Here is an 18,457-nt window from a genome sequence, read left to right as displayed (position 1 = left end):
GGGAAGTGAGGAGCGCCTCTGCCCGGCCGCCCATCGTCTGAGAGTTTTTTTTTTAAGTGACTCAGTCAGATTTACAACTTTCTAAGGATAGGAAATACATACCAGTGAGGAAACAAACTAACCAGTTTGTAACCCAACTAAACACATTAAACATTCTAAGAAACTTTATCCTGATCAAATCCCATTGATGAAACTATCTTTAATTAAATTGATATTTCACATTTGGTAAGTATGAATTTCTAACAATTGCAATATTTAAAGTAAAGATGTATACATATCTTAAAACTTGCCCCCTATATCTACAAAAATGTTTAGGAGTAGTGTCTGAGATAGTTTCACTTGTTATTGACACAGTTGGCAGTAGTTCAGGGCTGAAGGCATTCATCAAAATGACTTGTAGTCTGAAAAGCTTTGGAATCTTTGTGTGTTTTTTTAGTTTTATTTTTGTTTTAATTTTATATTTCTTTTGGGATAATATTTTTAGACTGATTTTTCTTGAAAGGTAACCATAATATATGTGTGTATACTATTGAGTCGAAGTTTAAACTCCATGCACAGAAAGATCCATATATATGTGAAGATTACATATACATATAATCTCATTTTGATCCATATATGTAATGACTATATATGTATATATAAATAATTTGATTTTGTCCTGCTATAAGGAAAAAGAATGCTAAAAGTAACAAACAGAAACATCTTATTTGCAATGTAAAAAGTCATAGATTTTAATTGTTCTACAACTGCCATCATTTATAGTGGAAACCAAGATGCCTTCAGAAGATTTTTATGGTTCTTACTGTTTTTAAAATAAGATGTCATTTGAGCTGGGTCAGGCTGGAGTCGTGATCACAACTGCTCATTACCTAATCTTCAGGGAAAAAAATATGCAGTGGCACTTTCCTATCAGTCACTGTTACCTGTGCCACAGTGTGGTGAGAAGGTTCTTTTCAGTTAAGGAATGTAAACAAATGTTTTCATTGACAGTCAAATCAACAGCATTAGGATAGCCAAGCAAATGGACACCTTAAGTACCATAGAAAGAAGGTGATCATTACAGGTCAAAACCTCAAGAGGTAAATTACAGAGCTTTCTGAGATAAGCAAATAATTAAGCCCTGCAGACTCAGCTTTTTTGAGATAGGTTACCTTGTTATGTCCCTATGGCAATATGAACAGTGATAATAATTTGGGTCCTGATCTCAGGCTGTTTCTACAATGACTCAAAACCATATAAAAACCATATATGTTAAAAACAAGAATATTTAAAATGTACGGTGGCTTCCCTAGCTCTTCCCCCAAAGAAAAGTCCCACTCTATGTCGAAAGTGCTGTGTTCTGCAGCTAACATGACAATTCAGAAAACTCCCTTAAATCTATTCAGCCTCTTATTTGAATCTAGGAATGGTCAATTTATGTGAAAGGCCCTTCAGACATTCTATGCACTAAGCATATTTTTATTCAAAAAACATTAACAGTTTCCATATGTTCCTCAAAAGTGTCTTTCTGGGAGTAAGGGTGGGGTGGGATAAGGTAGAGAAAATGTTAAATGGCTAGGCCAAGAAAAGTAAGGACACAATCTTTGCCTTCTTCCTGTTGTTCTTGAGTATCCCGAGTATATTCTATTTCTTTCTCATTTAAAATTCTTATTTTGTTTATGAGACAATGGTGGCATTTCTGACCACAAGAAGGGCAGTTTTTCAGTAGCCATGAAATTCTTCTGAGTCATAGGCCACTGAGTGGCATTCAGTAAACAAATATTCTAGTTGAAATTGCAGAATTCTGTGCATCTAATTTCTATTCCTTACTCACTTGCTCACCCACTTTCTGACTCATTCAAGAAAAGAGATGCAGAAATAGTGTATGTCAAAAATCTATTACATGTTATAGGCAATGCAAAATTTGCAGGTACCTACTCTGACATACTACCCCACGAAATGGTTTATGCCTGAATAGGTGAATCCAAAGAGATGGCATCATTTAGGTCATGAATATAGATGAACTTTGTTAAACAACAACTAGAAGATGTTGCCTGTTCAAGGCAAAGTATAGGAACACTGATTTATGGGCACTGGGAAAAGGAATGAGGACATGATAAATAGGAATCTGATACTGAAGGGCTATTCTTTAGGGAAGAGTGTCTGACCCCTGTTTCCCTGCTGATACTACAATTTGATGCTTTGACTATTTTTCACCAAACATTCAAACATAAGAAAACTCAGATTAGGGAGAAGATTCTAAATTTTTTTTTCCCTAAGATTTGGTAAATGCTTGTTTACCTGCAGATGTAGTAATTATTTCACACCTGGGCTTGTTTACTCTAATTTATATAAGACTGTGTGGCTGTAATATACAAACATTGTAATTCCCTCAAGTTTTATTTAAATACCAGGAGAAATTATCTTTTTTTGTTCTACACAGTTGATAAATAACATTCTGTACTTATTATATTAAATCAATCCTCTCTCTTTTAAACTGTTATTCTATCAGGGCTCCCTTAATATGAACATTTACCTAAAAGATTGCCTGTCTCTTATAGGGTTCTCTTCAGGAATAGGCTATTTATCTATTTTTTTCCCTTCTTCACTGAAGGTTTTCTGAGGGCAGAAGCTACATACTCAATCCTCTTCAAGTCCAATGATTTACTTGGGCAAGTATTGCGCTCTTCAGGGAGATAAGACATAAATAGTATAGGGTCCTGAGCCTTACATAGACCACTGAGGATAAGACAAACATGCATACCCAAAAGTATAATGCAGTGTGATCTTTGCTATGATACAGGCACACATGAAGTATCATAGAAATACAGATGAGGAGGCAACTAGTTTAAGGGATGTTATAGAGAGATGACATTTATACCACCATGTATTTTGTCTTCTTCAAGTATTCGTATTCATAGGAACTAGGAAAATCCTGTATAGTCAGTCAATAAATGTTTATTAAATTAAATTAGGTCAGGTACGGTGGCTCACACCTGTAATCGCAGCATGTTGGGAGGTTGAGGTGGGTGGATCACCTGAGGTCAGGAGTTTGAGACCAGCCCGGCCAATATGGTGAAACTCTGTCTGTACTAAAAATACAAAAATTGTGGGTGTCATCTTGGGTGCCTGTAATCCCAGCTACTCAGGAGGCTGAGACAGGAGAATCGCTTGAAGCCAGGAGGCAGAGGTTGCAGTAAGCCGAGATCATGCCATTGCACTCCAGCCTGGGCAACAAGAGTGAAACTCCATCTCAAAATTAATAAATAAAATAAATAAATTAAATTGAATTTATATAGTAGTAACCTTCTCAAATACACTCTCTGAAACATGAACTCCATGAGGACAAATATTTCCTCTCATCTCTTGTGGCTCCCCAGGACCTAGAAGAATGTGTTGCACATGGAAGATGGTTAATAAAAATCTATTGAATTAATGAAATTAATAAGAATATGGAATTTTAAAAGGGTGTTTGCACCCCTTCTATGTTGTTGTGTAAAGATACTAGGAAAATATGGGCCATTCAGGGTAGGGATATCCTTAAAATCTAATTGCTATACTTTCATATCATAAACACAAAACATTTACTGTATTTCTCTCTATTGCCTAAATAAACTTGTCTTAAAGTTTTTTCCAAGGTACAGTTATACTCATTCTGAAAGATGCATTTTGATAATAATTATAATCATAGTAAATAAACCGAAGGCTAAGAAGTCAAGGTCAGCATGAGATAAAGAGATAGGATTGTCTTCTCTTACAGATAGGAATTAAGTCAACACATTAAAATTCAATTTTCTAATATTTGGTAGCATCTGACAAAGATTTTTGGTGATTCCAATCATTCCTCTCCAATAACTCTTTGTAATGGTGACATTCTTCCTTTTACTGAAAAGAACAGGGCCCTTTTACATGAAATAAAGAGAAACGAAAAAGGAATAAACAGCACCTTTAGACTTTATTATTATTGTCATGTTGAAATAGACCATCTTACATATACTTAAGTACTACATATACACACCTAGATAGAATCTAAACAAAACTTTAGGGTATATATCTGTGACACGTTAACCCATTTTCATACTTATTTTTATTGGACTGGAAAATTGAGTGCTTTAATGTACGATCTAATAAGAATCTTTTAAATTGTCTCGTTCTTCTTTTAAACAATAACTCTTTAAACTTTTGGACCCTTCACTTTACTAAATGAAGTCAGAGTAACTTTCAAAACAGAAAACTTACCCAAGAGGTTGTTTAGGCTTATAAAAAAGAATATATCTAGCTTATTTGTTGACAGCTATCCCCATAGCCCTTGAACTTAATTTAAATCAGAAAAACATATTTCCTAATCCCTTCACGCATGACAAATAATGAAACACTAAAACTCTAGTGCAAAAAACTGTCCAACATTCTTTAATGTATAAAGCACAGTTTTCAGAAATTTAAAAAATTTTCTTAGAAACCAACTTTGGCTTGCTTTGTGTAGTAGTATAAAGATTTGGATACTTTTTTGAAAAAAAGGAAGTTAAGAAGCATAAGTTATTTATAACATCCATTAGAGGTGATGACTTTCTATGAATAGCTAAGACCAACAGTGAATGTCTTTGGGTAGTGGTATTCTGAACGGTTTTCATTTCATGATATTTAATTTAGGGGATGAACAAATAAATCAGTACATGAGAAGTCCTCTGATTCTGTGTGGAGGTAGAGGATAAATCCTGTCTGAGCAGGACTACCCTTCCAAATGAGCACTGCAGAAATCTATTTTGTCTAACAAAAAGGAAAGGAGCTCATTCTGAAATTTTTGTGAGGTGTCCAGATTTTGAATTCATTTCATTGTAAAACAAGATATACAGATCAAGAGTGATACTTATGTATGAAATCCTGATGGAGGTATTAGAGGATGTAATAATTCTGTAGCCTGTCTTAGACAGCTTTATGTTTAAGGGTGGAAGGTGACATAAGAGCTGTGTTACTCCTTTACCCACAGACACATTGGGACACATGGAAAAGAGCACCCTTGCAACTCTAACATTTAAAAAACTACTTTTCTTCCATGCTTTCTTTCATTCTCATGAGTTAGGAAAAATTGGTAAGTCAAAATCCTCATTCCACAGAATGCAGAATCTCAGGCCCTAACCCCAGATCTACTGATTTTGAATCTTTAACAAAATGGCCAGGTGACTCACATGCATATTCAAGTTTGTGAGGCCTGTTTCTAAATTAGGTCCATTTCCCAGCCAGAAGGAATCAATGTGGCCATTAATTAGTGTATTCAGGCACTTCCAAGTACAGAATGCTCTGAAATCTTCCAGCTGGGTGGAGTCCTTGCCCTGAACAAGGAGGCAGTCTTCGAATGCCACAGCAGATTCTATGGTTTAATGAATTTCCTCACGCTGTAAGCAATTTGATACACAGTGATTATCCTTGACCACTCATCATTTTTAAGCCAATACTCATCACTTTTACCTAAAAAAGGGTAAGGAAGTGAAAAATTTCTTATGATGGGATAAATTTTTACTGTCTCCCATCTGTGGAGCTTTAGCAATAGGAATAAGTGCTAGTATAGTACTTGCTGTGTCATCTTTTTATTAATCATTTTAGTGCCTTTCTCGAAGGCAGTACACAAACTGTTATTTTTCTTCTTCGTAATTGTCTTTAATCTGGCTGTTCACTGAATTTTTCCTGGTCATATCGGTGCTTCTTTCTGCATTGTCAGTTTACTTATAAGGAGCAGAATGCTGTATTCTGAAGGATTTACCGCATGTTTTGAGACTACACATAGCCATTTTGTAGGCAGCTTTAAAAACAACAATGCATTATACAAACTCAATTTCACTGAGGAATCATATATTTATGATACAATCATATTCCAGGTAGAAGAATGGAGCCAATGGAATCTCTTCCTGTGTAACCATGTAATGTTGATCTCATTGGGACTTCATGGCAGTATTGACAGCAACACACATTTCCTAATGTATTTTTCGAGTACTATCTGAAGTACAGCAAGAAATTAAATGTTTTAAGAGTTACTGCTTTCATTTCATTTTTAAGGAATACCTTCCTTGACATTATAGCATATGTAGGCTGCAGAAATATCTGTATTGTGTATTCTTAAATAACTCTGATACTAGAATAAAGAGGAAAAAAAACCTTTGAATTCAAGGATAACTCTGAATTTATGTACCTTATAAATCATATTCTAATTTTTAATTTGTACTAAATATTTCTAAAATTTGAGTTTAGGATGGATAAAGCTAATGTTCTTATTTTTACATAGTGTCTAGAAATTTCTTTGTCCTGAAATGTGCTGAAAACAAGTGGGGCTTAGCATTGGCTGTCTTCTTTGTGACTAATATTCTCTTCATTTTGAGGATTTCTGAGATTTAAAAGTCTCTTCCTCACATGTTGAACTCACTTGCTCACTGAGAAATAGTGTTACTTGGCTTTAATACCTAGGCAGTTTGAAACTGAGTTGGCACTAAACCTTTCAAAAGAGGCAAAAGCAGTAGTAACTTAGTGAATCGAGCCACAGGTTTGACTGTCTACTCCTAATAACGTTGTCAGAAATTTCACAAATAATCCATCTAATTTTCTTCTGTGGTTAAAGATGCAACCATAATAAAAGCAAATAATGAAGCCACTTACATGTTTCAAGTTTAACTTTATTCTCATGAGAGAGGGTCAGCTTTGTAATTCTTAAATTTAAAAGATCAGAAAGTGTATGAAGAGATTAAGTGGCTTTCACACAGCTAGTTACAGAGAATTCTGGAACTCTTTCCTGGTTCAGTGTTCTTTCCACTGAACTGGCCCTCTTACTTTAGGAAAAAAGGTAACAATGTACCCATATTTCAGGTCCTATTAATCTCACTATACAAACATCAACACCACAGCACACGAATAACTAAAAGGGCATGTGGATCTCCTGTATCAACTTTGGTTTATCGACTTAACTCAGTGCATATATTTCCATGGGAAATTCAGGACATGAAAAGTTATGTAATATCTTACAGGGAATACCTAGGAGAAAAGATTAATGAAACTGAATAATAATGTCATGTGCTTTTAGATAAAAAGACAAGGTCCAGTTTTATCAAATTGCCTTAGGTATTTGTCGTATTGTATTTGCAATATCCTAGCTTTAGAAACTGATCAACTGTAATATGAGCAGTGAATATAGAAAAATAGGCATTTCTACTGTAATTCAATGTACGTGTTCCTGAAAAATATTGTATTCCACAAAATGGCACTTAAAATAAGGGGGCTGTTATGGACTGCTTGTTTCCCTCCAAAATCACATATTGAGGCCCTAACCCCCAAAATAACAGCATTAGGAGACAGGGTCTTTGGGAAGAAGTGAGATTTAAATAAGGTCATGAAGATAGAGCCCCCATGATGCGGTTATTGCCATTATAAGAAGTGTCACCAGAGAGCTTGCTTTCTTTCTCTCTCCATCGTGTTAGGATATAGTGAGAAGGTGGCAATATGCAAACCAGAAATGGAGCCTTCACCAAGCATCCAACCATGCTGGCACCCTGCTCTTGGATTTCCTCCAGTACGATCAGAAGTCTGTTGTTTAAGCCACCTAGGTATTTTGTTATACAACCTCAGCTGACTAAGACAAGGGCTTATGGGAAGAATTGGTTTGGGGCAGACCCCTCAAGATCTGTGCAGCTTTGTAATTAAAGCAGTGGTGAAAGCAAAAGCTGGTATCTTGGAAGAAAGTTTGGGCAACCAAGCGAGCAGCTCAGAAGTAGCTGGAGGTTGCTTCAGGAGAGATTACAAACACACAAAACAAAATAATGATGGAAGTGGAACTCTGAAAAGAGGATGTGCACCCTGAAGAGAGCCATGGAAGACTGTGGGATGCATCCTGAAAGAGGGAAACCCAGTACAGGCACTTACTTTTCATTGACGGCTCAGTTGAGAAGGCTTTTTCTGCCTGTGCAACAGCTAGGCTGAGGGCATGTTCCTTTCCTTATAATTCTCTTTACGTCTTGCTTGAAAAGCTACATAACTACTTTCATGTTGTGCTGATATTCTCTTTTGTATATGAGCTTATTAGTGTTAAATAAATCTGCACTGTAGCAGAACAGACTTGAATGGGAAACCAAATCATGGTGAATTTTACCTACATCAATAAGTTCTGGATCATTAATTTGGCAATTTATAATGTACAGTGTTATGGTACAGTATTTTTGTTTCAAAGTGTTTTACCTCAAATAATATTTTTTACATTTTAATAATATATGCAATCTCCTGATTTAAAGTAAAAATAAACTCCTTAGGGGATGGGACCAACTTCCCGTTCATTCTCTCCCTCTGTAGCACATAATGCAAATATAATATATTGAACACAGGAGACATACAAAAAATGCTTCTAATGAAATCAGGACTTAATGAAATCAGGAATCTTGGATTATATCTGTACTTACTCTGATATGACACAAAAATAAAAACTAAATAATTAGGGTATAATAAAAAAGCCAATGCCATTGCTTCCTAATATAAAGAAGGAAATATATTCTGTTCAGAATTTCATGTCCAAAATCAAGTTTTTAATTTAAATACTTAATTCATAAACCATAATTGATAAAAATGTTAGACACAAGTATTGCTTTAGTAACAATATAACCAGAGAAATTTTTTCTGATTTTATCTATTTTTATTGTGATGAAAATAGCCCAGGAGAATGACAAGTAATATTAACAAATAGAGTAAATAGGCTGGACATGGTGGCTCATGTCTGTAATCCCAGCACCTTGGGAGGCCAAGGCAAGCAGATCACCTGAGGCCAGGAGTTCGAGACCAGCCTGGCCAACATGGTGAAACCCCGTCTCTACAAAAAATACAAAAAATTAGCCGGGTTTGGTAGTGTGCACCTGTAATCCCAGCTACTTGGGAGGATGAGGCAGGAGAATTGCTTGAACCCAGGAGGCAGAGGTTGCAGTGAGCCGAGATCGTGCCATTGCACTCGATCTTGGGCATCAAGAACAAAACTCCGTCTCAAATACACACACACACACGCACGCACACACACCCACAGAATAAATAATAACACTTGTATTACAACATAATTCAAAAGACTTAAAGAATGCAGTATTTTTGTTTTAGAAATCATCAAAAAATAAATTCTTAGCTCCATTTCCCCACTTATAAAGCAATAGATATACCAGTGTTTTAATTTCATATCATACAAAGGTAGAAATTTAAGATTCACTAAATGCTTTAAAGGAGAAAAGATTTAAAACAAGTTTCTTTCCTATAAAAGCGCACAGGAATGTCAGTTCAAATTCTCTTTGAAGATGACTAGCCTGATGAATTTCCAAATTTTGATGTTCATATATCATTCCTTTGTCATATATCATTCCTAAGTCATTTAAGTAACAGATTTTTTAACACAACCAAAATGAACTAGTAACAAAATGATGCTAAGATGCAGTTTTTTTCTTTATAAGCTACGTCTTCCTCTAGAAAACATCTTTTCAAAAAATTTGCATGACTGTTTTAGACATATCTAATGCAACATTAAATCTGTCTTTATCTAAGGTACTGCAATATCTGCTGATATACTAACTTACTATAAAAGTATAAGATATTCAAAAGGACTAATATCAGACTTCTAGCATTGTCCTAGAAGAGGTAGTGGTGGGCATGGCAGTGGTGGTGGCCATGTTAATTGAAAAGAAAATGCTTTTAAGAATTTTTGACTCAATATATAAGTCTCACTTTGAAGAATATATTCTTCACCATTCACATTCTCCATTTTATAGCTTTTTAAATGAATGCCAGTTTGAAGTGGCAATTCAGTCAAGTTTTCATAGCAATCTGTCCAATTACTAAAGAAGATGATACTCTAAGTATCAAAATTGATAGCTTAAGAGAGACTACTTAGTATAAAAGAGAAAATTCCTTTGAATGCTGTGGTCATATGTCACATTTCCAGGAAATAGGATATATATATATATACACACACACATATATATATATCTATATACTTATACATATATATGTGTATATATATATATATACACACACACACACGAGAAGACTGATATATGTTCTCACCATAAATAATGATAAGTAGGTAAGGTGACAGATATGCTAGTTAACTTGACTCAGTCATTTCACAACATTTATCAAAACATCATGTTGTACACTGTCAATATATGCAATTCTTATTTGTCAATTATACCTTAAAGTTGGGGAAAAATTCAGAGTTTAGATTCATCTTTAATAGCTGTGGGAGATCAGTGAAGGATTTCAAGTAGGGGAGAAATAGAAGTAGTTTTGCATTTTATAAATACAAATCTGTCAGCATTTGGAATAAAAGCATATGATGTTTTTTAAAAATAAGACATAAACACTTTAAAATAACATGGTCACACAAAGTTTTTGTCATAAATTATTATATAATAGCACCTATTTATTTTGAAATAGGTACAGCTCTACATAACATTGCATGTGTTACCTGTATGTTTCAGTGTGTCTGTATACATGTACATGTATGCAAATCTTACTAAAGTATGAATAAAATTTTAGTGATACTCAGGCTGCTACCATCTATTATGTATGCATGCTCATCCATTCATTAGAAGTTTCAACTTTGATCTTGCCCAATTCTTTTGTAGTATATCTCTAAAATTTCAGATGCTATATGGCAGCTTAGTAGGGATTTATTAGTTGAAAAGGTATTGTGCACCACAACAGGAAATCTAATATACTGATAATAAAATATAGTCAGGAAGATACATGTATATTCATCTTTGGTTACTGGATGCATAGAATAATGACGATAGCAAAAATGTGGAAAATGTTTCCTTGCCTCTTATTCTTCAAATCCACCATGCTGAATGGACTTTTATAGGGCATATACTTGTTCATGACCTCTAGTGTTAAGACATTCTGTCATGTTTGAAAACTAGTCCCTAGTGGAGCCTGTATCCCTGTTAATAGCTGAAAGGTCAATGGAGCTGCTAAACAGTTTGTATTACTGTCAGGGTGGCCATGAAAACACCACCTGCTGCAAGAGGACTTGGCAGCTGGGTCAACAGGCACTGTGGGAATTTATCAACTTAGGGGGGCCACTTGCATAAAACTTTGACTGATGAATTGGGACTAGACTGGCTTATTGGGCTAAAGCTGCTCTATTATGTGTAACTTTCTTTAGGGTGGCAGAGCTGCCTGCTGGCTCCCTGAGACATATGCAAAGGATAAACAGAACTGGTTTCCTCTTATGAAGTGATTTTTTTGAAAAAGCACTCTTTAGCATCCAGCCTAATAAGGAGTAGGATGAAGATATTAAGAAAACAATAAACAAAGGGCAGTAAGTGGGCCATGGGGTGAAGAGGAATGAGGGGCAGTTTTTGATATTGGTCACAGAGGAGATTGGGGATACAACATGTATGTAAAGTGACCTCTCAAGCCTGGAATTTGCATTGTTAATTTATAGATTTATTAAGGGAATGGTCTGTGTGACTTGATTGGGTAACAGATAAATGATATGTTAAAATATAGCAAGAGTGGGTACATAGTAATTAAATCAACATGATGGAGAATAATTTTCCTTTACAAATTCCTAGAGAAATAAACCCTGGAAATGTTTCAAAAAAAGTCATTTGGTTTAAGTTCATCTGAAACAAAAATTAAATAATATTTGTCAATTCTATGAAAAAATTTGTGTTCTATAAAAATAAATCTTGGAAGTTACAACTTTGTCAGAATTCTTTAATTTCCACCCTTAGGAACATTTGTGTAATTCTGAAAGGATTTAGCAAAGAGCATCCAAGGTATAATTTGAAAAGTACGTATTGAGAGTTTTTTTTTTTTTTTGAAACAGAGTCTCGCCCTGTTGCCCAGGCTGCAGTGTGCAGTGGCGTGATCTTGGCTCACTGCAACCTCCACCTCCTGGATTCAAGTGATTATCCTGCTTCAGCCTCCTGAATAGCTGGGATTACAGGCCTGCACTACCATGCCCAGCTAATTTTTTGTATTTTTAGTAGATAGAGGGTTTCACCATGTTGGCCAGGCTGGTCTTGAACTCCTGACCTCAAGTGATCCTCCCATCTTGGCCTCCCAAAGTGCTGGGATTACAGGCGTGGGCCACCACGCCTGGATCTATTGAGCATTCTTAGAAGCTCCATAGATGTCTTTATTCCAATTTTGGAACTAAAGGAACCTTAAAAGTTGAGAGATCACCTGAAAATAATCCTGAAATGCCTGGAATAAACACACAAAAATTACTAAAGAATGTAATGTGTTTAAAATAGATTATTTAAACACCTTCACAGCCCTCTGTAGAATGTAGCAGGGACAGAAATATCACCTTCTATATATTTTTTGATGGACAAAGGGGCACAGTATGGTGAAATAATCTATGCTGAGTGCTACATTAAGGAAGATTTAGAGACCAGACCAATTGACTCCCTGTCTGACCTAGATAGACTTGCTCCCAATCTTGACTAGTTTTAAATGGCACTACTAAGTGAAAGTAAAGTTATTGCCAAGATTTTGTGCTCAGTTCATCTAAATCTGTTTTCCAGAACTGCTAGCTGGAGGATCCCCCAGGCTATGGCATGCTGAATTCAGTACTAGAGACTTTTTTGAATCCTGTGGGTTGGCTGAGCCAACTGGGTGACTGGTGTTGATTTGACCCTAACTCTGCTCTGCCATAAGATGTGACTGTTCAATCCCTGAAGGTATTCCAGGAGTGTGTACAATGTCCTAACATGTAGGCAAACTTAATTCCTTTTCTGTTTCCTCGGAAGTTGCTTTTTTTTTGAGACAGAGTCTTGCTCTGTCACCCAGGCTGGAGTGCAATGGCGTAATCTTGGCTCACTGCAACCTCCTCCTCCTGGGTTCAAGTGATTCTCCTGCCTCAGCCTACCAAGTAGCTGGGATTACAGGCACCCGCCACCATGCCCAGCTAATTTTTTGTAGTTTCACTAGAGACAGAGTTTTTACCAGGTTGGCCAGGCTAGTCTCAAACTCCTGACCTCAGGTGATCCACCCACCTCGGCCTCCCAAAGTGCTGGGATTACAGGTATGAGCCACCACGCCTGGCCTGGAAGTTTTTTTGTTTTTTTTTTCCTTAAATAACTCCTGAGTTCTAGGCGTTTTCTATTTTCTGTTCGTGCTAAACAATGGCATTTAATTTTTACAAGAGAATATCTCACCATCTTTTTCTGAGATTGCTCACACTGTAATTGATTTGAACTTATGTAAATGATTATGTAACTTAACAGCTTTAGATCAAATTGTCCTTAAAGACTGAGGTGGTAATACTAGAACTTTATCTGTTTTTGCCAAAATGATTTAAGAGATACTGCATATATAGTTTCTGTGTTTTCTAAACTCCCTCATTGTGTGTATGTGTGTGTTTTTGTGTGTGTCTGTGTGTGTGCACATGTAGGGAAAAATACGCAAAACATAAATCCTATGGTAAGAATGTAACTTCTATGACATATAATACAGAAAATAAAAATTTCATAGTTTGCTGCTTTTCTCTTCTTGGGCCACAAATCAACTGATGTTTAAAAGTTATTCTGAAAACATTATTCTAGCAAACCTGGGGGTTTTGGTATGAGAATACAATTAACCTAAGAGTTTAATTTGTGTTTGATTTTTGGTATAACAAAACGTGTCTATATATTGTTTTTTTAGCTGATAAGATTCTTTTTTAAAATTCCACCTCAAAAATTTTAGAAAAACAATTCTGCCCTAACACAGACATCCTGAACACTACTATGCTTGTGATTAGTTTGTTTCCAAAATAATCCTGTTCACATACTTAAGTGTCTGCTTATATAGAACTTCAACTCATCTAGGAAAAAATATTATGATAATAAACATTGATGGCCAAATCAAAACAGCATGAGGCTCCCAACAAATGTTTATAAAAACATTTGTTTTCTTATAGTCAGTTTAATTTTGAAATTTATGCACATGTCTGTGTACAAGGACGGTTTCTTTGGGACTCTGTTACTTCCCCCACCTTCTGAAAAGCAAACACAAATCTTAACCTGGGCCCCCCACATGACATGACACACCAGAAACAGGCACCATAATGAGAAGTCAGGCCTTCAGGTATGTCACTCCGAGACCACCCTACTAGAGGAGAACTAAGATCACAAAGCCAAGGTCCCTTATGGCAACCTTGGTAATTAGACACTAATAATAGATGAAGGTGTAAAATGCACCTAAACTCAGCCACAGACTAAACAATCCAGATGATGAGAGAAAGGTTTTTGTGAGAAGGAGAGAGAATCCATTACAATGCTACCAGGTACTTTGCAAAAACGTGTAGACTTAGACAGTGTGACGGAATAACAATGACTGTTTTGAAACTAATTGTATTATATCTGAGTGAAATCCCTACACCTCATTATGAGTCTTTAGAATGCCGCTATTTTGTGAATTAACATTAGTTTGATTTTTATTCTTAAGCTTGCCAACTTCAATAATCCCCTAAGGGTCTGATTTTATTTTCATTTATCTTTGCTTTTCTTATGGAGGTCATTAATTTCACACTTGCGGAAAAAAAAATCGCTATAGTATATAGATGGATATTTATCTTACTGTGAAAGAAAATGTATACTGTTAAATAGAGAAGGGATGTTATCAACCTGTGATATGTGATATGTGATACTGCCCAGAGATTGTTTGAACTGATTCTTCTTTTTGTTTGAGCCAATGTCAACCTACATTTCCCTCAGAAAAGCGTTTTGTCGTATAGAAAAAGGACAAAATCTCAGAAAAACATATACAATTTACAATTTACAAAGAATATTTTAAAATGCCCTTAGTAAACTTTTCAGATTATTAGAATTAATTCTTTTGAAAAAGACTTGAATTGAAATTTGAAAATGGAGTCATGAAAATAGTATAGAAGAAATCCGAAATTTGCAGCATGGTGTGGCTAAAGAGTAACAAGTCCCAGTGCTCAACAACAGTCGTGTCTGTGAGAATCCTTAGATTTTGTTATGATTAGCTGTTTCTAAATTTATGACTAATGTATTTTCGACAACATATAATTTTATCAGCTTCTGATAGCTCAGGTTTGATCCATGAAATTAACAACTGACTAGTGATGATTCAAGATGACTGAAGTACATATGTATAAATGTTGTGATGGGTGAGTGGGAAGGACTGGGGCGAGATAAACATATTCTTTAAAGGATTAAAACATTCAAATCTTTCTTTTGCTGAAGCAAATAACAAAACCCTACTTAAGTTTTTATTTGTCTAGTCACCACAGTCTTCATGAGCACTGCAAGCTTTCAGATAGTTTCCAAATGAGGCTCAGATGTTGAACTGCCAAAGTAACTTACCTGTTTACTTAACAAAAATCATACTAAGCAGCTGTCATGTCTGCCAGTATGTTTCTCATTTTCTTAACAATAAGGAGGGTTTATGGCTTCCAACACCAGAGCCTAAGCCACTGCCTCACACGTCAGGGCCCCTTTCTGGCTTTTAACTGAGGACTCTGATTCCATAAATATAATGCTCTCTGTGATGACAGCAAGAACGACACGAATGAGCTTTTAAAGTTCTGCATAGTGGCATCAGTCATCATAGATAGGCAAAGAAAATCCTTTCAGGACAGCGCTAAGCATATGGAAATGGCAGAAGTGTACATCTTGGCTGATTGCTAATTGTGACGTTCCTATCATTAATTGAATGAACTAAAATAATTGGAAGAAGAAAATTACTTGACTTAATGGGATAAAAAGAAATCTCACCTTTTGGGATCTACAATTTTGTAGAGTTTTCCATTGTGAGTCTGGGTCATACTTTTACTGCTTGATAAAATGTAAACTTCACCTGTTAAAGAAAGAAATAACAATAAGCAAATTTATAGCAGTACAGGTCCTTACTTCCTATTGCCTGGCAGTTATTCTGTATGTCAATCTATCTCCATCTATCCACAAGAAAATCACTTGCCTAAAGATTATGCAAGAGTCTCACATGTCTGCCTTTACAGTGCATTCAGAATTCCAGATTCCAGTCACTCCTTTCCATATCCCACTATTACTCCAGTACAAGCAAATATTATTTCTCATCTAGATTATGGCAACAGCTGTTGAACTGAGCTCCCTGTTGCCACTCTTGTTCTTCTGTGTGTATTCTCAACGTACCAGCCGCAGTGATTCTTTTCAAAGGAGTTAGATCATGTAAGTTGGATCACACTCCTTTGTTTCAATGCCCTGCAATAGCTTCTTATCTCATCCAGAGCAAAAGCAAGTCCTGACAGTAGCACTTACTGCTATAACCTCATCTGCAACATTTTCCCTCTTGTTCACTCTTCTCTAGCCTCACCGGCTTGTGATTTCACACATGAGAGGCAAGTTCCCAGCTCAGGCTCCTGTCTCAGGTTCTTGCTGTTCCAGGCCCCTATTACAGGCTCCATCTTCCTGTGAGTCTCCACTAGGTTCATTTTTTTCCCCCTTCTTCAAGGCTGTACTTAAATATCACCTTTCCTGGCTGCACTTTAAAATCGCACCTTCCCCAACTCCCAACAAATTCCTCTTCACTACTAGATTTTTCTTCAAAGCATTTATTACCAATTTATATACAGTATTTTTTTAAAAATTTATTTGGATTTTCCTCCTCCTGTACAATATAAATTTCATGACACTAGTTTAGACTTTTGTCTCTTTATCCGCTGCTGCATCCCCAGCATCCAGAACAGAGCTTTGCACAGAGTAAGTGCTCAATAAATATTTGTAGAATGGATATTGAATGGACAAATTTTATCTTGATTTATTTCTGTGCAAGATTGATACATGTCAGTTATCAAATTGTTACCGTTAATTGATAATTTGAGGCCACATGAAATTGGGTTGTGCCTTCTTAATCTTTATCTTTTTTAGAAGATATGAAAGTACATCAAAATATGTTAAACACTGGGGGAGAGGGGAGAGAGAGAGAGAGAGAGAAAGAGAGAGAGAGAGAGACCTTGATGCTCAGTCTCAACTCTCTAAACTCTAACTCTTGATGCTAGCTGTGTTCATAATGATGAAATACAACAGATGGGGTACTCTTTTAGGAGAAAACCACCCGGTTTATCACCACTACTTCCATATAATTCTATGTGTTGAATTGATCATGTGAATAGAAAATTAGAAGCCATATTTATAATTACACATTTATAAAGTTTTAAAATTTATATTTGGTCCTCCCTCATGAAAAATCCTTTAGTCTATATTTCTCTTATTATTGTGCATTAAACACACCCTGCTACTTTTCTACTTCTGAAAAGGATTTACACAGTTTGTACTAAAAACGTAGGCACAACAGAAAAAATAAAAATGAAAGTACAAAGCAAAGGAATGTAAGCAAAAGAATTAATATTATTTTGTCAAGTATTTTATAGTTTACTTCATTTAATCCTCACAACAAACTCATCCTGACTTTATAGTTAAAAAAAATATGCAAAGTCTCAGACTCTCAATACTTTTATTTCAAAAGGTGCGAAAACTTACTCATTTTCTTATATGGTTCTTCAATTAAAGCTAGCAAGTTTCACATTAAAATGTAATCCAGTGAAACTGTATTTATTTTAATTATGAGATATATACAGGGTTGTAGCTTTTGGAGAGTCAGAATTATATATTTTTATTTTTTGGTTCTGCTTCTAAATAGCATTAAATGTACACAGACATTTGGGATATTTTACCTAATGGTGGTGATGTTAACATAATGAGTGATGATGAATCATTTGTAGCAAGGTCTGGGAAAATCAGAATTATTCAGTCACAACATTTAAACATTCATCTCTAACTCAGACACAAACCATTCTTTTACTTTTTTTTTTTTTTATTTTTGAGATGGAGTTTTGCTCGTGTTGCCCAGGCTGGAGAGCAATGGTGAGATCTCAGCTCACTGCAACCTCCACCTCCAGGGTTCAAGTGATTCTCCTGCCTCAGCCTCCCAAGTAACTGTGATTACAGGAGCCTGCCACTATACCCAGCTAATTTTTTGTAGTTTTTATAGAGACAGAGCTTCACCACATTGGCCAGGCTGGTCTTGAATTCCCAACGTCAGACGATCCACCTGCCTTGGCCTCCCAAATTGCTGGGATTACAGGCGTGAGCCACCATGCCTGGCCTCGTTCTTTTAAATTTGAAATCATTGTTTGCCAGTGAAATTAAAATTATATTACAGAGGATGTAAGTGAGGAGAAGTATCTTTCTGGTTCCTTTGAGTGGGGTAGGGGAATGTTAAGGAAAAATTTTAAATTGCTTTCAGTGCTGGAACAAGAAAAGAATAGACTGGATTCTCTTCTTTGAATTGTTATATTCCTGTGGCTCTGAAATGTATCTTATGCATTTCAACAGTCTTGTCTAAGTCTCTTATTATTCTAAGTAAAGGGCACGAAACTATTTCTGATGAAGTCTCCATTTGATGTAAAAAAACTAAATCTGAAGTTTTAGAGAAAATATTCTGATTAACATGGGAAACATTCTTCTTTATGCCTAGA

At 35.7% G+C, this 18,457-nt stretch overlaps 2 protein-coding genes across 2 annotated transcripts in view; one reads left to right on the top strand and one right to left on the bottom strand.

Moving 5' to 3' along the window:
• HHIP (hedgehog interacting protein) overlaps positions 1 to 18,457 on the bottom strand; it is a 92,253-nt gene that overhangs the window by 4,147 nt on the left and 69,649 nt on the right. The window contains exon 11 of the mRNA XM_032147769.2: positions 15,717 to 15,798. Coding sequence (XP_032003660.1) covers positions 15,717 to 15,798 — 82 coding nt within the window. The remainder of the gene's footprint in view (positions 1 to 15,716; positions 15,799 to 18,457) is intronic.
• Positions 1 to 18,457, top strand: part of ANAPC10 (anaphase promoting complex subunit 10) — a 389,020-nt gene that overhangs the window by 361,572 nt on the left and 8,991 nt on the right. The window lies entirely within an intron of this gene.

This window comes from Hylobates moloch, unplaced genomic scaffold (genome assembly GCF_009828535.3).
Source record: "Hylobates moloch isolate HMO894 unplaced genomic scaffold, HMol_V3 SCAFFOLD_3, whole genome shotgun sequence".
In the NCBI taxonomy this organism is placed as follows: Eukaryota; Metazoa; Chordata; class Mammalia; order Primates; family Hylobatidae; genus Hylobates; species Hylobates moloch.
The sequence above is the reverse complement of the archived record's forward strand: the minus strand, read 5'-3'. Positions and strand labels throughout refer to the sequence as shown.